At 66.2% G+C, this 27,565-nt stretch overlaps 2 protein-coding genes across 8 annotated transcripts in view; one reads left to right on the forward strand and one right to left on the reverse strand.

The window, feature by feature from the left end:
• Nucleotides 1-368: 368 nt before the first annotated feature.
• Nucleotides 369-4,641, reverse strand: LOC122462533. The gene is made up of 2 exons (XM_043526088.1): nucleotides 3,990-4,641; nucleotides 369-2,861 (listed from the first exon to the last, which is right to left on the reverse strand). The coding sequence occupies exon 2, from the start codon at nucleotides 2,851-2,853 to the stop codon at nucleotides 1,717-1,719; it is 1,137 nt and encodes a 378-aa protein (XP_043382023.1). The 5' UTR covers nucleotides 2,854-2,861; nucleotides 3,990-4,641; the 3' UTR covers nucleotides 369-1,716.
• A 1,369-nt stretch (nucleotides 4,642-6,010) lies between these two features.
• APBB1 (amyloid beta precursor protein binding family B member 1) overlaps nucleotides 6,011-27,565 on the forward strand; it is a 36,654-nt gene continuing 15,099 nt past the window's right edge. For 2 of the 7 annotated variants that reach the window (XM_037906704.2, XM_043526067.1), the window contains exons 1-6: nucleotides 6,011-6,143; nucleotides 13,896-14,449; nucleotides 20,873-21,078; nucleotides 21,922-21,978; nucleotides 26,806-26,891; nucleotides 27,027-27,081. In XM_037906704.2, the coding sequence (XP_037762632.1) occupies nucleotides 13,909-14,449; nucleotides 20,873-21,078; nucleotides 21,922-21,978; nucleotides 26,806-26,891; nucleotides 27,027-27,081 (945 nt within the window). In that variant the 5' untranslated portion in view covers nucleotides 6,011-6,143; nucleotides 13,896-13,908. Of the gene's footprint in view, nucleotides 6,144-7,700; nucleotides 7,786-10,748; nucleotides 10,793-13,895; nucleotides 14,450-20,872; nucleotides 21,079-21,921; nucleotides 21,979-26,805; nucleotides 26,892-27,026; nucleotides 27,082-27,565 lie in introns of those variants that run through there. The other 5 variants (XM_037906897.2, XM_037906827.2, XM_043526058.1 and 2 more) reach the window with 5 other exon arrangements.

Below are 27,565 nucleotides of genomic sequence, written 5' to 3' on the forward strand. Positions count from 1 at the left end.
CAGCACCAAAAGGAAGGGGGAGCGTCGATGGGAAACCAGGTCCCTGAGACTGACAGGCCCCAGGGGGAATGGGGAGAGGCCAATGCTCCCGGTCAGCCTGACTGACAGGGCGACAGGCCAATGAGGGAGTGACGAGTCCAGGGGTCCCATCCTCGGTGTGAGCTGGGGCTGCCCGGGCCAGAGTGGGGCGCGCTAAGGGGGGAGCAGAGCCGCAGCCAGAGCCAGAGGGGGTAGCCCAGGGAGAGCAGGAGTGGGGCGGGAGCTGGGGCTGGAGCTGGGGGCTGGAATTGGGGGTGCGAGCTGGGGGCCGGGGCTGGAGCAGGGGGCAGGAGCTGGGGCTGGCGCTGGGGGTGGGAGCTAGAGGTGGGGCTGGAGCAAACCGGAGCCGAGTGCGTGAGCAGCCAGCCGGGCAGAGTGAGAGAGACCCTGGGCAGCGGGCCCAGCGAGGGAGACGCCCCCCGGCCAAGAGACCTCGCAGCCCAGACTGGGAGGGGGATCGTAACCCCCATGGGGGGGGAAGGCAATGCTGGGGGGCAGGACCCTGCCACCTAGAGCCTGAGGGCGTGTGGCCACCGCCAGAGCGAGTGTCTGACCTCCGGCATCCCTGCAGCGCAGCCAGGGCCTGGGCAGGGCCTGGGCCGTGTGAGGGACAGACCGTGAACTGCCCTGACATCCAGCCACGGCTGTCTGGGGTTCTCCCGTGCCACAGAGCGGGGTGACGGCTTTTCCTTCCACCTTTCCCAGTTTCTCCTCATTTTTAATGACTTGCTGTGGAATAAATCGTGTTTTCTTTGAACCGTCTGTGATGATGAGTGGGTCAGGGAAGTGCCTGGCGTGGACAGAGCACCCCGGAGTGGGGACACCCGAGCCCTGTCCTAAGTACAACAGCCAGATTGGGGGTCAAGCCCCAGGAATCCTGGGCCCACCCTGGTCGGGGCTACGAGGACTCTGCCACCCAGGAGAGTGGAAGGAGACCCCTCGAGTCAGGCAGGCTGAGTGAGGACTCAGATCCTTTCACTAGCCCATTTCACTGGGGTGGTGTTCCCCACAACAGGACCGTTCCCCCCCCTTACAGCTCTCTCCGCGGCCCTGTGGCTGGCCCTGAACATACAAACGGCCCTAACGGGTCAGACCAAAGGTCCCTCTAGCCCAGTGAACAGGGAATCCTCAAGTGACCCATCCCCTGTCACCCATTGCCAGGGTCTGGCAAACAGAGGCTAGGGACGCCATCCCCGGCCACCCCGGCTAATAGCCACTGATAGACCCATCCTCCATGCACTTAGCTAGTTCTTCTTTGAACCCTGTTACACTTTTGCCCTTCCCAGCAGCCCCTGGCAGTGAGTTGCCCAGGCTGGCAGTGTGGCAGGTGAAGTCCTTCCTCATGTGTGTTTATCCTGAAGGGAGAGCGGGACCCCTTGGGGCTCCGGCGCACCTATGGGGCCCCCCCAAGGGCCTGTCTGAAAGTTGGGGATAGTGCCGACCCTGTGGCTCTGTGCCGGGGTTCTGGAAACGTCCCGGGCTAAAGCAGAAGCCTAGGCGGTGTGAGGGTGCGGCTCGGAGCGGTGCCCACGTGGGGACGTGCCCGGGGGAGATCTGCATGGGCGGATGATGCGTGGCTGACTGATACAGCATTTTGTAGCCTGAAGCTTTATTGGCTTAGCCCAGCTGGGCGGGCGGGGCCCCCAGAACAGCCCCACCCCCGTTGGCCGCGCCGGCTCAGCCGAAGATGCAGACGGTGCCGGAGGCCAGGCGGTGCCGGTATTCGTGCAGCAGGCAGGCGGCCGGCGGGAAGTTGCTCCTCATCTCCAGCTTGCCAGGCACCACGTGGACGGTGACGCCGGGCCCCAGCCCCTCACCCAGCTTCTGCAGCATGCGCTGGGCTAGGTAGCCACGGGCCTGGGCTGGCTCGGCCTCCAGGCTGGCATAGACCTCGGGCGGCGGGTTGGGCAATTTCCACTCCAGCTCCCCGATCAGCTGGTGGGTGCGGCCCTTGTCCAGCGAGGAGGGGCTCTCGCTGTAGCAGGCTACCACCTGGAGCCCGCAGGCCGCCTGGCCCGTGATGTAGTTGCCCTGGGCTAGCACCCGGTCCCCGTCCGGGCCGGGCTGCGGCTCCCCACCCCACGCCATCACCGCCCAGCGCAGCCAGTCGTAGTTCTTCTCCAGCTTCTTGAGGACCCTGGCGGCCACCTCGGCGGGGCCAGGCAGCGGGGCCTGGGCCAGGACGCCGGCCAGGTCCTCCTGCGCCTGCCCCTGGAAGTAGGCGGCGCACTGGGCCACGGCCTCCTTCATGCGCTGGTGCAGGGCCCCCACGCGGCCGGCCCAGCGGGCCAGCAGCAGGGCCCCGTCCCGCCCCGTCAGCCCGGCCTGGGTCAGCAGGCACAGCAGCCCCGCGCCCACCACCAGGCTGAGCTGCTGGCAGAACTGAGCCATCTGCCAGCGGCGGGGCCGGTGGGCCTGGACAGCCTGCTCCAGCAGTGCCGGCCGCCCCACCAGCACGGAGACGCCCTGCACCCGCCGGCACAGCCCCAGCAGCTGCCGCTCCAGCTCATACTGGGCACAGCTCTGCAGGAAGAGCTCCTGCTCGCGCGGGGCGTGGGCAGCGCCCGCCCGCACGGCCGCCCCCAGCTGCCCGTACACGGCAGCCACGCTGTCCTCGTAGCGCCCCACCTCCGCGTCGTCCAGCAGCCCTGGGCCCCCTGCCAGCTCCCGGTCCAGCAGCTCCAGCTCCCGCTGCACGAACTCCAGCTCCTCGGGCGTGGCCGTGCCCTGCAGCTGGGTCACCACGCCCAGCACCAGCGAGCGCAGAGACTGCAGGTAGCCGTGGGGCTCCAGGAGCTGCCCGAAGAGCGCCATGCCGCGGCCTGTGGGGGGGGTCACGGTCAGCCCCGGGAGCCCCTCTTCCCTCTCGCCCCGGGGTGCGGCAGTGGGGTGGGAGGAGAGGGGAGCAGGGCCCCCACGGGTCAGGGGGCAGGATGGGATCTCACAGAGTCTGGGGCTTGCTGGCTGGGTGTGAGCAACTGGGGGGACCCAGGCTGCCCCACTTGTCACCACCACGACCTCGCGCCAACCCCATGTTCACGTCCACCAGGGACAGCGCGTCCCTCTGCCGGCTGCGGGGGCTGGGTGTGTGCACGCTGGGGGGCGTGGTGCATGCTGAGGGGGCTGGGAGCAAGCTGGGGGGGGGCTGGGCGCACAGGGGAGCTGGGTGCATGGTGGGGGCTGGGCGCGCGTGGGGGGACTGGGCATGCATGGGGGGCTGTGAGTGAGCACAGTGGGGATGGGCGCCCAGGGGGGCTGGGTGTGGGGGAGTCTCATTCAGGGTCTGTGCAGTGCCTGGGCCCCCTATCTCACTTGGGGATGTGCCAGCCCCAGTGCTATAGGGCCCCTGCCCCAGCCAGGACTCTGAGCCCTGCTCTCTGCCAGCCCCCCTGGGGCAGAGTGACCACACCTCCCGCTTTGGCCGGGACAGCCTCTGGCAGAAGTGGGTATTTGTCCTGCTTGCTGCCGACCAAGAGCGAACGGGACAAACTCCCTTTTGTCAGAAAAGTGGGTGCGAGGGAGGCTGCGGGGGGGGGGGGGGCAGGCCCAGGGAGCCGGGCAGGAGCCACCTGCTGAAGGTGACCCCGCCAGACGCACGTCCCAGCCCAGGTGGGTCGCAGCCGGCTCCAAGGGCAGGGCGCTGGGACCGGGGTGCAAACAGCCCCAGGGAGCGGCCCAGCTGGGACAGGAGGGGCTGCAGAGGGCCTCTCGCTGGGCTCCCCTTCTCCCCAGGCCCACCCTGGGCAGAACAGGCCCTGCCCGGACCAGAGAGACCTGCACCCGCAGGACCCCCAGTCAACACCCCCTTGCCAGGAGGGGTCTCTGCCTCTGGGGATGCATGGGGGGACCTCAGGCTGGAGCAGCCTGGTCCCACCTCCCCGCAGCCCCGGGAGCAAGGGGCTGGGCTGGCCAGAGCCAGGGTCCCCGGGCAGCGAGTCCGTGGCCCCTACCTGATCCAGGGGCCCAGGGGTGATGCTGCCTTCAGCTCGGGCTCGAGGACTGAGCAGCGGGCACCTTCCCCGCTGATATCCCGGCCTTATCTGCATGCCGAGCACACGTGGCGGGCGGGGGCCGGGCTGCCAAGGGCAGAGCTCGGTGCCGTGGCTCCTGGCCCAGTGTCTCGGCCCCCCCAGTCCTGGCTCCTTCGGGGTTCGCTCCCTTCTGTAGCCATTGTGATCCCCGCTGAGCTCCACATCCATCCACCCCGGGATTTACTGACCCCCAGTGACGCCGGCATCAGCCCCCTCGGCGGAGCCAGAGCAGACCCCCGGAGATCCACCGACCCCCAGTGAGGGGAACCCCCCACCTCCCCGGTGATTCACCAACCCCCAGTGAGGGGAATCCCCCACCTCCCCGGGGATCCACCGACTCCCAGTGAGGGGAACCCCCCACCTCCCCGGTGATTCACCAACCCCCAGTGAGGGGAATTCCCCACCTCCCCGGGGATCCACCGACTCCCAGTGAGGGGAACCCCCCACCTCCCCAGTGATTCACCAACCCCCAGTGAGGGGAATTCCCCACCTCCCCGGGGATCCACCGACCCCCAGTGAGGGGAATTCCCCACCTCCCCGGGGATCCACCGACTCCCAGTGAGGGGAACCCCCCACCTTCCCGGGGATCCACCGACCCCCAGTGAGGGGAACCCCCACCTCCCCGGGGATCCACTGACCCCCCCACGAGGGGAACCCACCACTTCCCCGGGGATCCACCGACTCCCAGTGAGGGGAACCCACCACTTCCCCGGGGATCCACCGACTCCCAGTGAGGGGAACCCACCACTTCCCCGGGGATCCACTGACCCCCCACGAGGGGAACCCCCACCTCCCCGGGGATCCACCGACTCCCAGTGAGGGGAACCCCCTCTCCCCCACAGATCCACCAACCCCCAGGGAGGGGAACCCCCCACCTCCCCGGGGATCCACCGACTCCCAGTGAGGGGAACCCCCACCTCCCCGGGGATCCACCAACCCCCAGGGAGGGGAACCCCCCACTGCACCGGGGATCCACTGAACCCTGTCACAGACTCCCAGGTCATGCCCACTCTTGGCCCCGTGCAGTCCCTGGGGGGAGCCCCCTTCAGTGCGACAGCCCTTCTTGGGGGGCCACTCTCTCTCGGGAGTTCAGCCCCTCCACCTCCTGGAACTGCACCTCTCTGAGCCTTAGCCCACCTGTCTCTGCCATGGGCCCCCTCAGGGAGCCCCCTTGCTCTGGCCCCCCGGAGCTCCCACCCCCAGAGGGAATAATGCCCCCCCCCCCATTTTCTAGCCCTGAGCGACTCTGGGCCAGCGTAACTCAGGAGGGTCCGTGAGTGTCTGAACCCCGCACAGGAAACTCCCCGGCCTCAGGCCTGGCCTCCCCCAGCCCATCCAGGGGGGCTCTGCCTGCTCCCTCCCCCCAGCCGAGCCCCCATATCACCTCCCCCAAGCCCCGCCTCTGCCCTTCGTCTCCGTCCCAGGTAAACAGGTCGCTGGGGTCCCCTCCTCCGCCCTTTGTCCCCCGGCTTCCCCACAAGCCCCTCTCCCCTCCCCCCCTTAAACCAGCAACACCCAGGGAAACTGAGTCCCGCCCCTCGGCCTGCAAACCACTGACAACCAAGCGCCCCCCAATCGCCCCCCCCGCAGGGGGACCCCCCCGGTCCTGCCCCTGGCGAATGACCCTCAGCCAGACACGTGCGCTGGGAGCGTGGGGGACCCGCACCCGGCTGAGCCTCCGGCGGCCCCCAGCCCAGCCCAGCCCGGCCCGGCCCGGCCCCCGCGCGGCCCCCAGCCCAGCCCGGCCCCCGCGCGGCCCCCAGCGCAGCCCAGCCCAGCCCCCGCGCGGCCCCCAGCCCAGCCCGGCCCGGCCCCCAGCCCGAGCGGCCCCCAGCCCAGCCCAGCCCGAGCGGCCCCCGCGCGGCCCCCAGCCCAGCCCAGCCCGGCCGGGTCACCCCGCTGCTGGCTCGGGGGGCCCGGGACGGGGGGGCCCGGACCTGCCTCCACCGGCCCCGGCAGCCCCCCAGCGCCCACCTGCCCCCAACCTGCCCCCCAGCTGCCCCCGGGCGGGGCCGAGTCTCTCGGAAGCGGAAGCGGCGGCTCCTCCCCCAGCGCCGAGCCGAGCCGCTGCAGGTACCGGCCGGGCCGGGGGGCCTGCGGGTCGGGAGGGGGGGGGGGCGGGGGCCTGCGGGTCTGGAGTGGGGGGCACCGGGGGGGGGCTGGGGGGAGCAGGGGGCTCTGGTTCGGGAGTGTGGGGTGCAGGGGGCTGCGGGTCGGGAGTGTGGGGTGGCGGGGGGCTGCGGGTCGGGAGTGAGGGGCGCTGGGGGGAGCAGGGGGCTCTGGTTCGGGAGTGTGGGGGGGGGGGGGGGGGGCTGCGGGTCAGGAGTGTGGGGTGCAGGGGGCTGCGGGTCGGGAGTGAGGGGCACCGGGGGGGGGCTGGGGGGAGCAGGGGGCTCTGGTTCGGGAATGTGGGGTGCAGGGGGCTGCGGGTCGGGAGTGTGGGGTGGCGGGGGGCTGCGGGTCGGGAGTGAGGGGCGCTGGGGGGAGCAGGGGGCTCTGGTTCGGGAGTGTGGGGGGGGCGGGGGGCTGCGGGTCAGGAGTGTGGGGTGCAGGGGGCTGCGGGTCGGGAGTGAGGGGCACCGGGGGGGGCTGGGGGAGCAGGGGGCTCTGGTTCGGGAATGTGGGGTGCAGGGGGCTGCGGGTTGGGAGTGAGGGGCGCTGGGGGGAGCAGGGGGCTCTGGTTCGGGAGTGTGGGGGGGGCGGGGGGCTGCGGGTCAGGAGTGAGGGGTGCAGGGGGCTGCGGGTCGGGAGTGTGGGGTGCAGGGGGCTGCGGGTCGGGAGTGAGGGGCACCGGGGGGGGCTGGGGGGAGCAGGGGGCTCTGGTTCGGGAGTGTGGGGTGCAGGGGGCTGCGGGTCGGGAGTGAGGGGGCTGGGGGGCTGCGGGTCGGGAGTGTGGGGTGCAGGGGGCTGCGGGTCGGGAGTGAGGGGCACCGGGGGGGGCTGGGGGGAGCAGGGGGCTGCGGGTCGGGAGTGAGGGGGCTGGTGGGCTGCGGGTCGGGAGTGAGGGGCACCAGCGGGGCCGGGGGAGCCCAGGGTGTGGAGTTACGTGTCTGTGGGGCTGTGGGTCAGGCCCTGCCAGGCGTGGGGCACACGTGCGGGTGAGCAGTGTTGGGTGCAGCTTAGCTCTGCGGCTAGTCACCCCCGCCGGGGCTGGGCTGAGCGGTGGCTGGACTCCTTGGCCAGTGATACCCAGACGTGATCCACACGCGGGAGGTTGGGATGGTGCCTGAGCCCAGCCCATGTGCTGCCGAGCGCCCAGAAATCCCCCCAAAGCAGGGGCAGGCCCAGGAGCCCCGAATCCTGAGCCCTCGGGGCATCACAGTCCGGGCTGCGCTCCTGAGCCTGGCAGATGAAGGTCTGACCCGAGCCAGTTTCCCTGGGGTGGGGTGAATTAGCTGCTGGGGCATTTCGCAGGGTCGGCCTGGATTGTCCCCCCCAACTGGCTTTGAGTCCCGCTGGGACGTTTGCCTAGAACGGCTCTAGTCTGATGGGGGGAATTCGGGGCGTCCTGTGGCCTGTGCTCGGCAGGGCGTCAGATCAGCTGATCCCGTCCATCTCGCCTGCCCTTGGGATCTGGTCTGAACCCGCTGCCCTCCCGAGTGACCCCCTCTCCTGTTCCTCTGTCTCCAGGTACTGGGAGTTGGTCCCCCGCAGCACCCCCGCATGGACACGGATGTCCCGGTCCTCAGGGGCACCCTCGGCCTGCAGCCAGAGGGTAAGGGCGCCATCCGGGGGCGCTGTTGGGCCTGCAGAGTGGTGCCCAGTGAGCTAGGAGGGGCGGATGGGATCCTGGGCTGGACAGGCCGTGGGTCTGATCCAGGAAAGATGGACTATGAATGGACTGAGGTCGGGTTGGCTGGAGGTCTTGAGTGGGGTTCCACGGGGATCGGTTCTGGGGCTGGTCTGTATTAATGAGCTGGATGAGAGAGCGTACTGATCAGATATGCAGATGACACAAACCTGGTGTGGGGGGGCACCGACACTTCGGAGGATAAAACTAAAATTTTATAGAAAGCCAAGAAAGACAAATGTAGGGTGCTCCGCCTAGGGAAGAGAAACCGAACCACCAATGCAGCCTGGGGGAGAGCTGGCCTGGCAGCAGCGTGGCTGGGAGCAGGGGTGGGTTGCAGCCTCCGCACGAGTCAGCAGTGCGATGCTGTTAAAAGCAAATGCCATGTCCGGTTGCAGTAACAGAGGCAGTGTGTGCGAGTCACGGGAGGGGAGAGCACCACTCTGCTGCTGGCCAGGCCTCGGCTGGAGCACGGTGTCCAGTTTGGTCACCAGTGCCTAGGAAGGATGGAGAGAAACCGGAAAGGATCCAGAGGCGAGTGTCAAAGAGGATCCAAGGGATGGATACAAGCCATACGAGCAAAGGCTGAAGGAACTGGGTATGTTTAGTCTGGAAGAGAGGAGATTGAGGGGGGACGTGACCGTGATCTTCAGATCCTTGAAAGGACGCCATAGAAACAGGGAGAAAAGTTGTTCTCTCTGGCCACAGAAGGCAGGACAGGAGGCGATGGGATCAAACTCCAGCAGAGCAGGTTTAGATGAAGTCTCAGGAAGGACTTTCTAACTGTAAGACCAGGAGGACAATGGACCAGACGCCTCGGGAGGTCAGGGAAGCTCCCTCAGTGGAGGTTTTCCAGAGGAGGCTGGGTCTGTCTGGGGTCGGTCAGAACCCACCCATCCTGCATCATCTCAGCAGGGCCAGACTAGCTGACCCCTGCGGTCCCTTCTAGCCCTGTGGGGCAGTGGTTCTAGGACAGGATGCCCGGGTAGATGGGCCTGTTGCCCAAGCTGCTACAGCACTTCCAGGGTCCCTGGCCACCTCTGGCAGGCTCGGATCGCAGAGGTGCCATTGTGCACAGGGGCCCCCGGTGTGAGCAGAGGCCGAGGGTGCCCGTCCTGGAGATGCCTGGGGTGCCCGCACTGGGGTGCCTGGCCAGGGTGCGGTTGCATTCAGCAGTTTCCCTCGCCCCCCCGTGGCTGAGCGTCACCTGGCCCCGGGCTCTTGCAGTTCGGTCGTGGTGCCCCTATCCTTGCTGAGGGAGCGTGGCGGGGCCTGAGGCCAGGAGCTGGGCTGTCAGGGCACGTGGTTCTGGATACACCGTGTATATATCCCAGAATATTGCAGCCAATGCAGCGTGTCTGTTTACTTGCCCTGTAGGTATATGTGTGCATTCGGTGCAAGGAGCTCCTGGCCCTCAGAGACAGCGTACGGGCTTTGGAGACCAGGCTGGCTGAGCTGGAGGAGCTAAGGGAGAGAGAGAGGTACATAGATGAGACTTTCCGGGATGCAGTAGAGCGGTCCCACCCCCGGTCTGACAGCCCCTGTGCTGTTGAGGAGGATGAAAGTCCCAGGGAAGGAGAACATCCAACTGGAGCAGAGGGAAACGATCCCATAGTTGGGACCCTCCTTCCAGATGATGTTATGGTATCCTCTTGTACTGGGGGATTCGATCATGAGAAACATAGATAGCTGGGTTTGCGATGACTGGGAGAACCGCATGGTGACTTGCCTGCCTGGTGCGAAGGTTGCAGATCTCTCGAGACATCTAGATAGACTTATGAGTAGAGCTGGGGAGAAGCCAGTGGTCATGGTACATGGAGGTACCAGAGACATAGGGAAGGGTAGGAGAGAGGTCCTGGAGGCCAGATTTAGGCTGCTAGGTAAGAGATTGAAGTCCAGGACTCCATGGTAGCATTCAGGACCAGGTAGACAGGCAGAATTGCAGGGTCTCAATGTGTGGGTGAGACCATGGTGTAGGGAGGAGGGGTTTAGATTTATTAGGAACTGGGGACACTTTTGGAGTGGAGGAGCCTATACAGGAAGGATGGGCTCCACCTAAACCAAAACGGAACCAGATTACTGGCATGTCAAATTAACAAGATCGTAGAGCAGTTTTTAAACTAAGGGAAAGCCAACAGGTGTGGAGGAACATGTGGTTTGAACAGCGACATCCCTTAGGGGAGGCTCTATTAATGGAGATTTTCTATGTCCTAGTAAGGAGGAGAGGATGGAAGATGATAAAATATGCGTAGGATCTGATGAGAAACAGTCAAATGAAAAAGAGTCCCTTTCAGTTACATTGTGTAATGGCAGACAGCTAAAAAGTGACAAGTTTTTAAAGTGCTTATATGCAATGCTAGAAGTCTAAATAATAAGATGGGTGAACTAGAGTGCCTCGTATTAAATGAGGATATTGATATAATAGGCATCACAGAAACTTGGTGGAATGAGGATAATCAATGGGACACAGTAATACCAAGGTACAAAACATATTGGAAGGACAGAACAGGTCCTGCTGGTGCGGGAGGGGCACTGTATGTGAAAGAAAGCATAGAATCTAATGAAATAAAAATCTTAAATGAACCAAACTGTGCCATAGAGTCTCTATGGATCGTAATTCCAGGCTCTAATAATAAGACGATAGCAGGAGGGATCTGTTACCGACCAGGATGGTGATAGTGACTGTGAAATGCTCAGCGAGATTAGAGAGGCTAGAAAATAAAAAACTCAATAATAATAATAATAAATAATAATGGGGGATTTCAGCTACCCCCATATTGACTGGCTACATGTCACCTCAGGACGGGATGCAGAGGGGAAGTTTCTTGACACCTTAAATGGCAGCTTCTTGGAGCAGCTAGTCCTGGAACCCACCAGAGGAGAGGCAATTCTTGATCTAGTCCTAAGTGGAGCACAGCATCTGGTCCAAGAGGTGAATATAGCTGGACTGCTTGGTAATTGTGACCATAATATAATTAAATTTAACATCCCTGTGTGGGGAAAACACCCCAGTGGCCCAACCCTGTAGCATTTAATTTCAGAAAGGGGAACTACACAAAAATGAGGAGCTTAGTTAAACAGAAATTGAAAGGTCCAGCGCCAAAAGTGAAATCCCTGCAAGCTGCATGGAAACTTTTTAAAGACACCATAACAGAGGCTCAACTTAAGTGTATACCCCAAATTAGAAAACATAGTAAGAGAACCAAAAAAGTGTCCCCGTGGCTAACAACAAAGTAAAAGAAGCAGAGAGAGAGGCAAAAAGGCATCCTTGAAGAAGTGGAAGTTAAATCCTAGTGAGGAAAATAGAAAAGAGCATAAACACTGGCAAGTGAAGTATAAGAACATAATTAGGAAGGCCAAAAAAAATTTTTGAAGAACAGCTAGCCAAATTTTTTTAGGTGACAAATCTGAGGAACTGTCCCAGATTGAGGTGTCATTAGAGGAGGTTTGGGAACAAATTGATAAACTAAACAGTAATAAATCATCAGGACCCGATGGGATTCATCCAAGAGTTCTGAAGGAACTCAAATGTGAAATTGCAGGACGACTAACTGTGGTAGGTAACCTATTGCTTAAATCAGCTTCTGTCCCAGATGGCTGGAGGATAGCTAATGTGAGGCCAATTTTTAAAAAGGGCTCCAGAGGTGATTACAGGCTGGTAAGCCTCACTTCAGTACCGGGCAAACTGGTTGAAACTATCGTAAAGAACAAAATTGTCAGACACAGAGATGAACATAATTTATTGGGAAAGATGTCAGCATGGTTTTTGTAAAGGGAAATCCTGCCTCACCAATCTGCTAGAATTCTTTGACCCTACGAAGCCAGGCAGGACTCTGGGGAAGTCTCCTGTCTGAGAGCAGCCTGTCCCCAGGGCAAACAGCTCACACAACTTCCACCTTCCTGGGCCTGACCTCGGAGCATTCAGCATCCTTTGCCCCTCCGTGCGCTTCCCACAGCGAGTCTGCCCAGGCGGGGTCCTGGGGAAGCCAGAGGGTCCTGCCCCCCCAACTTCGCAGTCAGACGTTGACTCTCAGCCAGCCAGTAAACAGAGGTTTATTAAACGACAGGGACATGGTCTAAACCAGAGCTTGTAGGTGCAGAGAACAGGACCCCTCAGCTGGTGTCCGTTTTGGGGGGCAGTGAGCCAGACAACCACGCCTGCCCTTCACTCCATGTCCCCAGCCAGCCCCAAATTGAAACTCTCTCCAGCCCCCTCCTCCTCTGGGCTTTGTCCCCTTTCCAGGGCCAGGAGGTCACCGGATTCCTTTGTTCTCCCAACCCTTTAGCTCTCACCTTGCAGGGGGGAAGAGCCCCGGCCATCAGTTGCCAGGAAACAGGGTGTCGGCCATTCTCTGTGTCCAGACCCCTGCACACCCCTGCCCTCTAGGGCTCTGCGACGATCATACACCCTTATCCCACCAACTAGATACTTAACAACTGCCTAGGGGAAACTGAGGCACCCCCACACTATTCAGAGGAAACATTAAAAACAGTCCCACTAGTGAAAAAGTTTTTCCTAATATCCAACCTAAACCTCCCCCACTGCAACTTGAGACCATTACTCCTTGTCCTGTCCTCTTCTACCACTGAGAACAGTCTAGATCCATCCTCTGTGGAACCCCCTTTCAGGTAGTTGAAAGCAGCTATCAAATCCCCCCTCATTCTTCTCTTCTGCAGACTAAACAATCCCAGTTCCCTCAGCCTCTCCTCATAAGTCATGTGTTCCAGTCCTCTAATCATTGTTGTTGCCCTCCGCTGGACGTTTTCCAATTTTTCCACCTCCTTCTTGTAGTGTGGGGCCCAAAACTGGACACAGTACTCCAGATGAGGCCTCACCAATGTCGAATAGAGGGGAACGATCACGTCCCTCGATCTGCTCGCTATGCCCCTACTTATACATCCCAAAATGCCATTGGCCTTCTTGGCAACAAGGGCACACTGCTGACTCATATCCAGCTTCTCGTCCACTGTCACCCCTAGGTCCTTTTCTGCAGAACTGCTGCCGAGCCATTCGGTCCCTAGTCTGTAGTGGTGCATGGGATTCTTCCGTCCTAAGTGCAGGACTCTGCACTTGTCCTTGTTGAACCTCATCAGGTTTCTTTTGGCCCAATCCTCCAATTTGTCTAGGTCCCTCTGTATCCTATCCTTGCCCTCCAGCGTATCTACCTCTCCTCCCAGTTTAGTGTCATCTGCAAACTTGCTGCGGGTGCAGTCCACACCATCCTCCAGATCATTAATGAAGAAATAGAACAAAACCAGCCCCAGGACCGACCCTTGGGGCACTCCACTTGATACCGACTGCCAACTAGACATGGAGCCATTGATCACTACCTGTTTCAGGCTGGAAAAGAGACGGCTAAGGGGAGATATGATTGAGGTCTATGAAATCGTGGCTGGTGCAGAGAAAGTGAATAAGGAAGTGTTGTTTACTCCTCATACCACAAGAACTAGGTGTCAAGTATCAGGGGGTATCCGTGTTTGTCTGTATCCACAAAAACAACAAGGAGTCTGGTGACACCTTAAAGACTAACAGATTTATTTGGGCATAAGTTCTCATAGGTAAAAAACCACTAATGGTCGCCAAATGAAATTAACAGGCAGCAGGTTTAAAACAAACAAAAGGAAGTATTTCTTCACATAACACACAGTCAACCTGTGGAACTCCTTGCCAGAGGATGTTGTGACCATAACAGGGTTCAAGAAAAGAATTAGATACATTCATGGAGGATAGGTCCATCAATGGCTATCAGCCAGGATTGGCAGGGATGGTGTCTCTAGCCTCTGTTTGCCAGAGATGGGAGTGGGCGACGGGATGGATCACTTGATGATCCCCTGTTCTGTTCACTCCCTCTGGGGCACCTGGCAGTGGCCACTGTCGGGAGACAGGACACTTGGCTAGATGGACCTTTGCTCTGACCCAGTAGGACTGTTCTTGTGTTGTTATGGATGTGCCCCTGGCTGGCTGCACCCAGGGCCAGGCCCAGCTGTGTGCTCTGTGCAGGCCGGCCTTCATGCCAGCATCTCTCCCTTCCCAGGGTGCCTGGGGCCATGTCGCGGCCGCTGAGCCAGAGGAGCGACCTGGCCAATGACAACAGCTGCCCGGGGCTGAGCTTGGCGCTGCGGGCGCCCCACAGCGAGCTGCTGAATGGCACGCTGCCGTGCCAGGCCTCGCCCCCGGGGCACCGCCCCTGCGCCTGCCCCGCCCTACACAGCGCCCTGGGTCCGGGCCCCCCGCCTGCAGAGGAGCCCGCCAACGCCAAGTGGGTGAAGGACGGGCAGAACCAGCTGCGCCAGGCGGCCGAGCAGGACCAGAACCGCAACGAGCTTGGCCCCCTGGCCACGGCGCTGCTCAGTGACCTGCCCCTGGGGGGCCCGGAGGAGGAGGAGGAGGAGGACGCCGACTCCACCCCGGTACAGAGCGACCCCATCACGGCTGAGTCGGAGCAGAGCTCGGAGCGCGCGCCCCGCGAGCCCGGCAAGAGCGCCAGCCTGCTCTTCGGCCCGCGGGCCAGCGCCCCCAGCGACGAGGACTCCAGCTGGGCCACGCTGAGCCAGGGCAGCCCGGCCTGCAGCTCCCCCGACGACACAGGTAGGGGCAGGCCGGGGCCCACGGGCTCGCTCAGCTCCTCCGCTGGCCCGGCACTGGGGGGCAGAACCGCCAGACGCTGCGGGGCCTGGGGGGGCGGAGCTCTGCACGGACGCATGGAGGGGGGGCGGAGCTCTGTGCGGGCGGATGGATGGAGGGGGCAGAGCTCTGCACAGACGGCTGGATGGAGGGGGCGGAGCTCTGAACGGACGGCTGGATGGGGGGTGGAGCTCTACACAGATGGATGGAATGGGGGGGCGGAGCTCTGCACGGATGCATGGATGGGGGGTGGAGCTCTGCACGGGCGGATGGATGGGGGGCGGAGCTCTGCACAGGCGGATGGATGGAGGGGTGGAGCTCTACACGGTTGGATGGAGGGGGCGGAGCGCTGCACGGACGGCTGGATGGGGGGGCGGAGCTCTGCACGGACGGCTGGATGGGGGGGTGGAGCTCTGCACGGATGCATGGATGGGGGGCGGAGCTCTGCACAGTTGGATGGAGGGGGCGGAGCTCTGCACGGGCGGATGGATGGAGGGGGCGGAGCTCTGCACGGGCGGATGGATGGAGGGGGCGGAGCTCTGCACGGGCGGATGGATGGAGGAGGCGGAGCTCTGCACAGGCGGATGGGCAGATCAATGGGGGTGTCCCTGCCAGGCCCATGGGGGGGACCCCTGTACTGGGCTGGGCCCCGCGCACCCGTAACTCACAGGGGAGGCCCGTGGCCTCCGAGGCTGGGCCGTTGGCACCTGCGACCCGTCTCTGTCCAGGGCTCCCCGCTGCGAATCCGGCCCGGCCAGGCCCCGGCGAGTGGCTGGTGTGTCCCCGTCAGGGCGCGATGCTCCCTGGGACCCTGGCAGGTCCCCCTTGACCAGTCACCTGGCTACTGGCTGCCAGGGCACCGTGACAGCGAGGGGGGCTCTCTCTGGGGTTCGGCCCCCTGGGACCGAACATCGGAGCCTCCAGCACGCCTGACTCTGCCGGGGGCCCCGCAGGGAGCCCCAGGCTGGGGGTGCCGGCCCCGCCCTGAGTGACGCCAGGCAGGACTCTGGGGCAGCGTCTCCCCTCAGGGCACCTGCCCCAGGGCAAGGACCCCTTCCCCCCCACATCCTGCTGCCCCCCCATGTGGACCCCCTCCCCACATACCTCCCACTGCCCAGTCAGTGGCGGGGGGGTGCTGTGACCTGGCCAGTCGCATGGACCGGGGGGCCTAGGGCCGCAGCACCCACCGTAGGAGCTGGGGCCCCGGCAGTCTCTGGCCAGCTTCACCAGAGGAGTCGCCTCGCTGAGTAGGTGGGCGGGGGAGCTGTGTCAGGACTCCTGGGTCCCTTCCAGATCAGACAGGAGCCATGGACCTTACCCCACTCCCCCACAGGACTGGTGCCCCCCAAAGGGGACAGGCCTCATGTCCCATTCCTGGCCCCACAGCCAGCCAGTCCCCGCCCTGGGCCTGGATGAGGGATGGGGGCCCCTAGAGGGGCACTGGCAGAGCTGGGGGAGCCCAGGGCTGTGGGTCGGGAGTGAGGGGCACCGGCAGGGCTGGGGGGGCAGATGCGATGTGGGGCACAGGAGTAGTTACGTGAGAATGGCCAGACTGGGTCAGCCCGACGGTCCATTCAGCCCAGTGTCCCGTCCCCTGTCCCCCTGCGACGCGGCAGGGACTGAGGGGGGCGGATTGACCTGGGGGTGTCGCAGGGGAGTTTTGCTGGGACTGTCTGCACTGGGGATGGGATAGCGGGGGGGCGTCACTGGAGGGACGATACCTGAGCCTGTCACCTGAGCCGGGAGGCGGGTGCAGGGTCGTGACTCCCCCTCACTCTGTGACACCCCCGTTCCCAGCTTCTGGCAAACAGAGGCTAGGGACACCCATGGGCCCTGGGCCGGCCTGTCCCCCCCAGAGCACGGAGCCGTCCCGGGCTGGCCTGTCCCCCCCAGAGCACAGAGCCGTCCCGGGCTGGCCTGTCCCCCCCAGAGCACAGAGCCCCCAGGCTGGCCTGTCCCCCCCAGAGCACAGAGCCCCCAGGCTGGCCTGTCCCCCCCAGAGCACGGAGCCGCCCCGGGCTGGCCTGTCCCCCCCAGAGCACGGAGCCGCCCCGGGCTGGCCTGTCCCCCCCAGAGCACAGAGCCCCCAGGCTGGCTTGTCCCCCCCAGAGCACGGAGCCGCCCCGGGCTGGCCTGTCCCCCCCAGAGCACAGAGCCCCCAGGCTGGCCTGTCCCCCCCAGAGCACGGAGCCGCCCCAGGCTGGCCTGTCCCCCCAGAGCACAGAGCCCCCAGGCTGGCTTGTCCCCCGCAGAGCACAGAGCCCCCCAGGCTGGCCTGTTCCCCCAGAGCACGGAGCCCCCCTGGGCCGGCCTGTTCCCCCAGAGCACGGAGCCCCCCGGCTGGCCTGTTCCCCCAGAGCACGGAGCCCCCCAGCTGGCCTGTCCCTCCAGAGCACGGAGTTCCCCGGGCCGGCCTGTCCCCCCAGAGCACAGAGCCCCCCTGGGCTGGCCTGTTCCCCCCCAGAGCACGGAGCCCACCCGGACTAGCCTGTCCCCCCAGAGCATGGAGGCCCCCTGGCTGGCCTGTTCCCCCCCAGAGCACGGAGCCCACCCGGACTAGCCTGTCCCCCCAGAGCATGGAGGCCCCCTGGCTGGCCTGTCCCTCCCACAGCACGGAGCCCCCCCGGGCCGCCCTGTCCCCCCAGAGCATGGAGCTGCCCGTGCAAACCAGCCGACGCTCCTTTGCCCCGGAGGCGACGCAGACCGCCCCACTGAGCTCCGTTGGAGGGGGGCGGGGGCGGTGTGTGGAAGCCAGCTGCAGCGAGCTCCATGCCCCGGGGGAGGCAGCCGGAGGCACCGGGGAGGGCACGGTGCTGCGCAGAGCCAGGCAGGAGCTGTTTACGCTGCTCCCGGCCAGCTGTGCCCACGGGGGCGGGTGGCACCGGCTGCCAGCACCACGTACAGCTCGGATCCCTGCCAGGCTGTCGCTCGCTGGCTGCTCGCCCGGGAAGGGAGCCGGGAGCGGGGCACAGCCAGGCTCTGGGAGCGACCGCGGACGCTGCCCGGCTGCCCCCAGCACCAGAGGAGCCCCGGGCAGGGTGAGCTCTCGGGGGCTGCGTCACGGGGCCTGGGCTTGTTTGCAGGCTGCTTTGGGGCCAAGGCCCAGGGCTCGGACCCGGGCCATGGGCTGGGTGCAGGGCTGGGCTCTGCCGGGGCGTCCGGCGTGATCCTCAGGCCCTCTGCCCCCCACATCTGTCTGGGTGTGCAGGGACTGTCCACAGAGACTGTACAGCGCCCGGGGCGTCAGCTGGGGGGCTCTGTGGGGTGCCTGGCATGTCGGGGCCCTGAGCTCAGTGTGGGGGGGGGGTCTGTGTCTGGGGGGGGGGGTCTGTGTCTATGGCGCCTTAAGGACAAAGGAGCGTCGGCTGGTTTGTGCTGGGGGCTCTGTGCTGTGGGGGGACAGGCCGGCCCCGGGGGCTCCGTGCCTGGGGGTGTCATGGAGCGTGGGGGAGTTGGGCCCTGCACCCCCCACTTCCTGCGATTCCCCGGGACTCTCAGCCAGCCACTAACACAGAAGGTTTATGAGACGACAGGAACATGGTCCAAACCAGAGCTTGTAGGTGCAGAGAACAGGACCCCTCAGCCGGGTCCGTCTTGGGGGGCAGTGAGCCCTGGGCCTCCCTCCGTTTCCCCAGCCAGCTCCAAACTGAAACTCTCCCGCCCCTCCTCTGGCCTTTATCTCTCTCCCGGGCCAGGAGGCCACCTGATCTCTTTGTTCTCCAGCCCCTTCAGTTGGCAACAGGCCATCGGTGGCCAGGAGACAGGGTGTCGGCCATTCTCTGTGCAGACACCATCGCACTGGCCCTCCGGGGCTCTGCAGCAATCACATCCCCTGATCCCACCAGCTAGAGACTTAAGAAATGCATAGGGGAAACTGAGGCACCCCCACAGTGTTCAGAGAAAACATTAAGAACATTCCCACTTCGTCACAGGGGGGACCGGCTGGCTCAGGGGCTCTGTGCTCTGGGGGGACAGGCCGGCCAAGAAGGGCTGGAAGCTGAATCCAGGGACGTGCCTGATCAGTGGAACCATCTGTCACAGCTCCACCAGCCCTTGCCCGGCTCCACCGGTCCAGCGCCCTTGCCCAGCTCCAGGACAGGCCCTGGCAGGCCCCCTGCAGGCGTCAGCCCCCTCCGGGTCACACTCGCTGGGGTCAGCCCCTTGGCTCCCCTCTTCCCCGGACCGACCCTCGGAGCCCCCAGCCCCCGCCTCATGCTGGGAGCTCCCTCGGCGAGTCCCCCTGGGTGGGACCCTGGCAGGAGACTTGTACCCCAAGGGAGCCAGGCACCCCCCTGCCTGACTCTGCAGTGACTCAGCCAGCGGGTAACAGCAGGGGGGTGCCTGGGGGTCTGGACCCAGAGCAGAGAGTTAGAGCCCGGGCCAGCCGGGTCGGATCAGAGCCCAGAGCCCCCCGGCCCCTCTGTAATCCCCGTCCAGGAGTGTCTCCTGCTTCGGGCAGCCCCCCACTTCCCAACCCCTCTCCCCGGCCCCTCCTCCACCCTTTGCTCTCCGGCTGGTCTCAGGGGCTGGCTCCCTGCCGAGCGGGGCCCATCCCTGGGCGTTAGTTGCTAGGTGCCAAATGTCCGGGCAGTTGGAGGGGCCGTTGTCTTGTGGGGCTCCTCATGGCCGTGGGCCCCAGGCAGCCAGGCGCTGTCACAGCCGATCTCTGGGTCTCTGCCAACCACCTTTCCCCACCTAGTGAGGATGTTATGGAAAGTCCCCCTGTGTTGCGGCTTCTGCCGGGGGCACTGCTGGAGTCGCTGGCCCCTGGTGCCCCTCAAGCCGGGCTGGAGGCCTTCCGGGAAGAGGCTTCAGCCCAACCCGAGTCTCTGGGCTCAGTGCAGGGGGACAACACGGGCATTTGTTGGCAATATTTGTATGAAGCCTAGGTGTGCCTCAGTTTCCCCGGTGTGCCTTGTTGTTTCCTGGGCGGGAGGGAAGGGACTGAGTTTGCTCTTGGGGAGGCGAAGGAACGCAGGTGGGGGTCACCTGCTTGTCTGGGGGGACTGAGGAGTCATTAAAGTGCTTGAAACTCACCCAAATTGACAAGTGCCCGTCCCATGGGGGGATGCAGAGGACAAAGGCTGGTGGAGGGGCAGCTCTGGGTGGGGGAGGGGGCCCTGCAGCCCTGGCTGGGTTTGGGGGAGGGGACCCTGCAGCTTCTGGCGGGGTGGCGGGGGCTGCAGCCCCGGCTGGGTTTGTCGGTCTGTCCCTGTGGGTGGGGCAGCCCATGGCAGGAGCTGCTCGTCAGTGCTGGGCTGTGCGGGGGGAGGGGCAGGCGGCTGTGTCCCCCTTGCTCACGGGGAGGCTGAGCTGGGACGCACTCGGCCCAGTGATCACTATCACTGTGGGCTCGGCTGGGTCTGGCTGGTGCCCGGCTTGGCTGGGTCTGGTGCCCGGCTCGGCTGGGTCTGGCCGGTGCCCGGCTGGGTCTGGCCGGTGCCCGGCTCGGCTGGGTCTGGGCTCGGCTGGGTCTGGGCTCGGCTGGGTCTGGCTGGCGCCCGGCTCGGCTGGGTCTGGTGCCTGGCTTGGCTGGGTCTGTCCAGTGCCCGGCTCGGCTGGGTCTGGCCAGTGCCCGGCTCGGCTGGGTCTGGGCTCGGCTGGGTCTGGCCGGTGCCCGGCTCGGCTGGGTCTGGGCTCGGCTGGGTCTGGTTGGTGCCCGGCTCGGCTGGGTCTGGCTGGTGCCCGGCTCGGCTGGGTCTGGTGCCTGGCTCGGCTGGGTCTGGGCTCGGCTGGGTCTGGTGCCCGGCTTGGCTGGGTCTGGCCAGTGCCCGGCTCGGCTGGGTCTGGGCTCGGCTGGGTCTGGCTGGTGCCCGGCTCGGCTGGTGCCCGGCTCGGCTGGGTGTGGCTGGGGGGGACGACAAGGGGACTGTGTCGTAGGCAGAGGCTCGGAGGCGTCTGACTTGGTGCCGTCCAGACGAGGCTCTGCCCGGGCACCGCCCATCGTTGTAACGGGGGCCCCGGGTTCCAGGGCTGTTCCCGGGATCCCGCAGGGGCTGTTCCCAGCCCGGTGCTCGCCACGCGCTGGCCTGGGCTGCAGGCGACGATCCCGTCACTGCTGGGAAATGGGGGGGTAACGGGGGGCTGGCTGTGCCCCGAGCGAGCTGGCGCTGGAGCCGTGTGAGTCGATCCAGCCGAGCCCTGGTCACGCCGGGGAGCCCCGGGCCTGGCTGGGGCTGGCCCTGGGAAGCAGCCACCCTGGAAAGGGCTGGGGGGCTGAGCTGAGGGCTGGCCCTGGGGGGACGAGTGGGCAGAGTGAGGGACAGGGCGGCGGGGTGGCGGCTGGGCTGGAGCCTGGGCCGATGTTGGGGCCTCGTCCTGCCCCGGCTCCAGCCCATGCCAACTCCCCGGGGGTGCCTGGCCCCACTTACCCCCCACCCTCCACAGACGCCTCCTGGGCCCGCAACGCCTTCGAGACGGACTCAGACCTGCCGGCCGGATGGGTGAGGGTGCAGGACGCCTCGGGCACCTACTACTGGCACATCCCCACGGGCACCACGCAGTGGGAGCCGCCCACAGACCTGGGGCAGGGCGAGGGGGGCCGCGGCCCCGACCGTGACTCCCAGGGGAACACGCCCACCGAAGAGCAGCAGGTGAGAGCCCCGTGGATGCCCCCCACCCTGGGGAGATGCTGCCAGTATCCAGGGACCACCTCTCCTTCAGGGGAGACGCTGCCGGTGCCCGAGGGACACCCCCCACCCTGGGGAGATGCTGCCAGTATCCAGGGACCACCTCTCCTTCAGGGGAGACGCTGCCGGCACCCCAGGGACCCCCCACCCTGGGGAGACGCTGCTGGTGCCCCAGGGACACCCCCCACCCTGGGGAGATGCTGCCAGTATCCAGGCACCACCTCTCCTTCAGGGGAGACGCTGCCGGTGCCTGAGGGACACCCCCCACCCTGGGGAGACGCTGCCGGTGCCTGAGGGACACCCCCCACCCTGGGGAGATGCTGCTGGTGCCTCAGGGACACCCCCCACCCTGGGGAGACGCTGCCAGGGCCCCAGGGACCCCCCACCCTGGGGAGACGCTGCCAGGGCCCCAGGGACCCCCCACCCTGGGGAGACACTGCCAGTGCTCCGGGGACCCCCCCACCCTTGGGGTGCAGAGGGCGATGCCTCAGGTGCCCTGGGGATCCTCGACCCCTCAGGGGACAAATTTCAGAGTAACAGCCGTGTTAGTCTGTATCCGTAAAAAGAAAAGGAGTACTTGTGGCACCTTAGAGACTAACCAATTTATTTGAGCATGAGCTTTCGTGAGCTACAGCTCACTTCATCAGGGGACAAAGAGATGCTGCCCTGGTGTCCCCCTATCTCTGGGTGGCCCTGGGAATTCCCCCCACGAGGCAGAGGGCGATACCCATGGGGGGCAGACAGACACCCCCTAACCCCGGGGCAGGCCACTGACCCGCACTGGCTGGTTTCTGTCCCGCTGTTCAGCTCACCTGGACGGGCTTTGTGGAGGCCGAGCGCTTGGCGGATGCCGAGGGCTGGAAGGTGAGTGTGGCACTGCAGGGCGGGGCCGGTGTCGGGGGCGCCCAGGCCGGGCAGCAATCGGGGTGCTCACCACCCAGCCACTGGCTGGAGAACGGCAGCAAAGCACAGGCCAGGTTGCTGTGGGCACCACGTCCCGTTGGAGGGGCAGGGACCAGGCCTGTGTCCTGGGGGCGGGGGCGTTCTGTAATATTTGTATTAATCCCGTGTGTGCCTCAGTTTCCCTCTGTTCTTTGCACGGCCACCCAGTGAGTGGTGTGGGGGGGTCGCCCCCTGTCTGGGCAGAAGGACGGAGGGGAAACGAACTCAGATCAGCAGAGGATCAGAAAGACGAAGCCCTGAACAATCCCCTCTAAGAGGGTGGGACATGGGGCCAGGGTGCGAGGGGACAGGGGAGCAGAGCTTGGGCTGGCGTCCCACAGATGGGCTGGCTCCTCTCACTGGCTTCCTCTGATGTCTCATGGATTAGCCCCCCACCCCTGCCTCTGGCCCGTGGCTTAGCCCCACCCCTAGCCAGCCACGGCCTGGCAGCCAGTAGCCAGGTGACTGGTCAAGGGGACCTGCCGGGGTCCCGGGGAGCATCGCGCCCTGACGGGGACACACCAGCCCCTCGCCAGGGCCTGGCCGGGCCGGATTTACGGCAGGGAGCCCCGGATAGAGACGGGTCACTGGTGCCAACAGCCCAGCTGTCACAGGGTCCCCGAGCGATGATCTGGAACGGCTCCCTACGAAGCCAGTCAGGACTCTGGGGAAGTCTCCTTTCTGGGAGCAGCCTGTCTGCAGGACACACAGCTCACCCGGCTCCACCTTCCTGGGTCTGACCTCGGAGCATTCAGCCTCCTCTGCCCCTCCGTGCGCTTCCCACAGCGAGTCCGCCCAGGCGGGGTCCTGGGGAAGCCAGAGGGTCCTGCCCCCCAACTTCACAGTCAGACGTGACTCTCAGCCAGCCAGGAAAACAGAAGGTTTATTAGACGACAGGAACATGGTCTAACACAGAGTTTGCAGGTGCAGAGAACAGGACCCCTCAGCCGGGTCCATTTTGGGGGGCAGTGAGCCAGACAACCCCGTCTGCCCTTCACTCCTCGTCCCCAGCCAGCCCCCAACTGAAACTCCCTCCGGCCCCTCCTCCTCTGGGCTTTGTCCCTTTCCCAGGCCAGGAGGTCACCGGATTTCTTTGTTCTCCAACCCTTTAGCTCTCACCTTGCAGGGGGGAAGGGCCCAGGCCATCCGTTGCCAGGAGACAGAGTGTCGGCCATTTATGTACCCTGGCCCTTTGCTCTGCAACAATCACACCCCCTCATCCCACTCCCTAGAGACTTAAGAAATGCTGAGGGGAAACTGAGGCACCCCTACAGTATTCAGAGGAGACATTAAGAACGGTCCCACTTCACACCAGCCTCGGAGGCCGCGGGCCTCCCCTATGAGCTGCGGGGGCCTGGGGCCCGGCCCAGTACAGGGGTCACCCCCAAGGCCTGGCACAGGCCGGGCACAGAGCAGACCTGGATTCTGAGGGGCAGGGAGGCCTGAGCTGTGAGCCTGAGGGTGGCAGACAGTGGGGGCGAGGGGACCGGGCAGTGGGGCGAGGGGAGGGGACTAGTGTCACAGAGTGTGGGGGAGTTGGGCCCCGCACCCCCCACTCCCTGCGATTCACCGGGACTCTCAGCCAGCCAGTAACACAGAAGGTTTATTAGGTGACAGGAACCTGGCCCAAACCAGAGCTTGTACGTACAGAGACCAGGACCCCGCAGTCAGGTCCGTCTTGGGGGTGGGGAGCCTAGACCTCGACCCCGGGTCTCCCTCCGTTTCCCCAGCCAGCTCCAATCTGCAACCCCCTCCAGCCTTCGCACCCAGCCACCGCCCCACCCCCCGGCCCCTCCTCCAGCCTTTGTCCAGGTTCCTGGGCAGGTGTCACCTGGCCCCAGCCCCTTCCTGGGCTCAGGGCCCCTGCTCAGGTATCGTCCCTCGACATCACCCCCTGATACCCCCCCACCATGCCGCACCCACGCAGCCAGTCCCAGTCAAACTCCCCCCAACATCCCCAGGTCAATGCGCCCCACTCCCTGCTCCGTCACACGCACCACATAGACACTGGTGCAATACACAGGGAAACTGAGGCACACAGCATTCATGCAAAACAGTACGACTCACATAAGCTCACATACAACATAACACGGGAAAATCCCTGGGCAGGGCAGGGCCACGAGGGGTCCCAGGGCAGGGCAGGGCTGCGAGGGGTCCCAGGGCAGGGCAGGGCAGGGTCGCCAGGGGTCCCAGGGCAGGGTCGCCAGGGGTCCCAGGGCAGGGCCGCGAGGGGTCCCAGGGCAGGGCAGGGCCGTGAGGGGTCCCAGGGCAGGGCCGCGAGGGGTCCCAGGGCAGGGCAGGGTCGCCAGGGGTCCCAGGGCAGGGCTGCGAGGGGTCCCAGGGCAGGGCAGGGCAGGGCTGCGAGGGGTCCCAGGGGTAGGGCGGGGCCATGAGGGGTCCCAGGGCAGGGCAGGGCAGGGCTGCGAGGGGTCCCAGGGCAGGACAGGGCCGTGAGGGGTCCCACGGCAGGGTCGCCAGGGGTCCCAGGGCAGGGCCGCGAGGGGTCCCAGGGCAGGGCAGGGCAGGGTCGCCAGGGGTCCCAGGGCAGGGTCGCCAGGGGTCCCAGGGCAGGGCAGGGTCGCCAGGGGTCCCAGGGCAGGGCAGGGCTGCGAGGGGTCCCAGGGCAGGGCTGCGAGGGGTCCCAGGGCAGGGCAGGGCCGCGAGGGGTCCCAGGGCAGGGCAGGGCTGCGAGGGGTCCCAGGGCAGGGTCGCCAGGGGTCCCAGGGCAGGACAGGGCCGTGAGGGGTCCCACGGCAGGGTCGCCAGGGGTCCCAGGGCAGGGCCGCGAGCGGTCCCAGGGCAGGGCAGGGCCGCGAGGGGTCCCAGGGCAGGGCAGGGCAGGGTCGCCAGGGGTCCCAGGGCAGGGTCGCCAGGGTCCCAGGGCAGGGCCGCGAGGGGTCCCAGGGCAGGGCAGGGCCGTGAGGGGTCCCAGGGCAGGGCCGCGAGGGGTCCCAGGGCAGGGCAGGGTCGCCAGGGGTCCCAGGGCAGGGCTGCGAGGGGTCCCAGGGCAGGGCAGGGCAGGGCTGCGAGGGGTCCCAGGGCAGGACAGGGCCGTGAGGGGTCCCACGGCAGGGTCGCCAGGGGTCCCAGGGCAGGGCCGCGAGGGGTCCCAGGGCAGGGCAGGGCAGGGTCGCCAGGGGTCCCAGGGCAGGGTCGCCAGGGGTCCCAGGGCAGGGCCGCGAGGGGTCCCAGGGCAGGGCAGGGCCGTGAGGGGTCCCAGGGCAGGGCCGCGAGGGGTCCCAGGGCAGGGCAGGGTCGCCAGGGGTCCCAGGGCAGGGCTGCGAGGGGTCCCAGGGCAGGGCAGGGCAGGGCTGCGAGGGGTCCCAGGGGCAGGGCGGGGCCATGAGGGGTCCCAGGGCAGGGCAGGGCAGGGCTGCGAGGGGTCCCAGGGCAGGACAGGGCTGTGAGGGGTCCCACGGCAGGGTCGCCAGGGGTCCCAGGGCAGGGCCGCGAGGGGTCCCAGGGCAGGGCAGGGCAGGGTCGCCAGGGGTCCCAGGGCAGGGTCGCCAGGGGTCCCAGGGCAGGGCAGGGTCGCCAGGGGTCCCAGGGCAGGGCAGGGTCGCCAGGGGTCCCAGGGCAGGGCAGGGCTGCGAGGGGTCCCAGGGCAGGGCAGGGCCGCGAGGGGTCCCAGGGCAGGGCAGGGCTGCGAGGGGTCCCAGGGCAGGGTCGCCAGGGGTCCCAGGGCAGGACAGGGCCGTGAGGGGTCCCACGGCAGGGTCGCCAGGGGTCCCAGGGCAGGGCCGCGAGCGGTCCCAGGGCAGGGCAGGGCCGCGAGGGGTCCCAGGGCAGGGTCGCCATGGGTCCCAGGGCAGGGCAGGGCTGCGAGGGGTCCCAGGGCAGGGCAGGGCTGCGAGGGGTGCCAGGGCAGGGCAGGGCTGCGAGGGGTCCCAGGGCAGGGTCGCCATGGGTCCCAGGGCAGGGCAGGGCCGCGAGGGGTCCCAGGGCAGGGTCGCCATGGGTCCCAGGGCAGGGCAGGGCTGCGAGGGGTCCCAGGGCAGGGTCGCCAGGGGTCCCAGGGCAGGACAGGGCCGTGAGGGGTCCCACGGCAGGGTCGCCAGGGGTCCCAGGGCAGGGCCGCGAGCGGTCCCAGGGCAGGGCAGGGCCGCGAGGGGTCCCAGGGCAGGGCAGGGCAGGGTCGCCAGGGGTCCCAGGGCAGGGTCGCCAGGGGTCCCAGGGCAGGGCCGCGAGGGGTCCCAGGGCAGGGCAGGGCCGTGAGGGGTCCCAGGGCAGGGCCGCGAGGGGTCCCAGGGCAGGGCAGGGTCGCCAGGGGTCCCAGGGCAGGGCAGGGCTGCGAGGGGTCCCAGGGCAGGGTCGCCATGGGTCCCAGGGCAGGGCAGGGCAGGGCCGCGAGGGGTCCCAGGGCAGGGTCGCCAGGGGTCCCAGGGCAGGGCAGGGCTGCGAGGGGTCCCAGGGCAGGGTCGCCAGGGGTCCCAGGGCAGGGCAGGGCTGCGAGGGGTGCCAGGGCAGGGCAGGGCTGCGAGGGGTCCCAGGGCAGGGTCGCCATGGGTCCCAGGGCAGGGCAGGGCCGCGAGGGGTCCCAGGGCAGGGCAGGGCTGCGAGGGGTCCCAGGGCAGGGTCGCCAGGGGTCCCAGGGCAGGGCAGGGCCGCGAGGGGTGCCAGGGCAGGGCAGGGCTGCGAGGGGTCCCAGGGCAGGGTCGCCAGGGGTCCCAGGGCAGGGCAGGGCTGCGAGGGGTCCCAGGGCAGGTTCTGTCCATCCTGACACGCTGTGACTCTCTGTTCCTCGCCCAGGACGTCCCGTCGGAGGAGGGGACCCCGGAGCCCGGGCAGCAGGGCTTGGAGCAGCCCACCCTGCACCTGGCACTGCTGAGCCTCGCGTGAGTAGGGCGGGGCTGCAGGACCCACGGGCTGGGGGTGACGGAGATCAGCCCAGGGGCCCATCCCCTGGGGTGCGGGGGGCCAGGCGCCAGGCAGTGCCCAGGGCATCACCAGCCTCTCTTGCTCTTCCTCAGCGCCCCGAAAGCCGAGGAACAGACGCTGCATCTGGGCTCGCCCCTGGGCTCCAAGGTACGGCTGCTGGGTTACTGTCGTCATGGCGCCGGGGCAGCAGGGGCTGCCGGGTTACTGTCGTCATGGCGCCGGGGCAGCAGGGGCTGCTGGGTTACTGTCGTCATGGCGCCGGGGCAGCAGGGGCTGCCGGGTTACTGTCGTCATGGCGCCGGGGCAGCAGGGGCTGCCGGGTTACTGTCGTCATGGCGCCGGGGCAGCAGGGGCTGCCGGGTTACGGTTGTCATGGCGCCGGGGCAGCAGGGGCTGCCGGGTTACGGTTGTCATGGCGCTGGGAGGAGCTGCCAGCTAAGTACAGAAGTGAATCCATTTAGCCTGGTATGATTCACCCCTGGGTCAGACCCTGGGCCCAGCCAGCCCATGTCTCCCGTCCGCCCCCCTCGGTCAGACCCTGGGCCCTCCAGTGGTTGGCGGTGGGGCTCTGCCAGGAGGGGGAGAGTCGGTGGGGGGTGGCCGGGGGGCTGTGCCAGGTGGGGGGGCTGGC

The sequence above is a fragment of the Chelonia mydas genome, chromosome 1 (genome assembly GCF_015237465.2).
Source record: "Chelonia mydas isolate rCheMyd1 chromosome 1, rCheMyd1.pri.v2, whole genome shotgun sequence".
NCBI classification, from domain to species: domain Eukaryota; kingdom Metazoa; phylum Chordata; order Testudines; family Cheloniidae; genus Chelonia; species Chelonia mydas.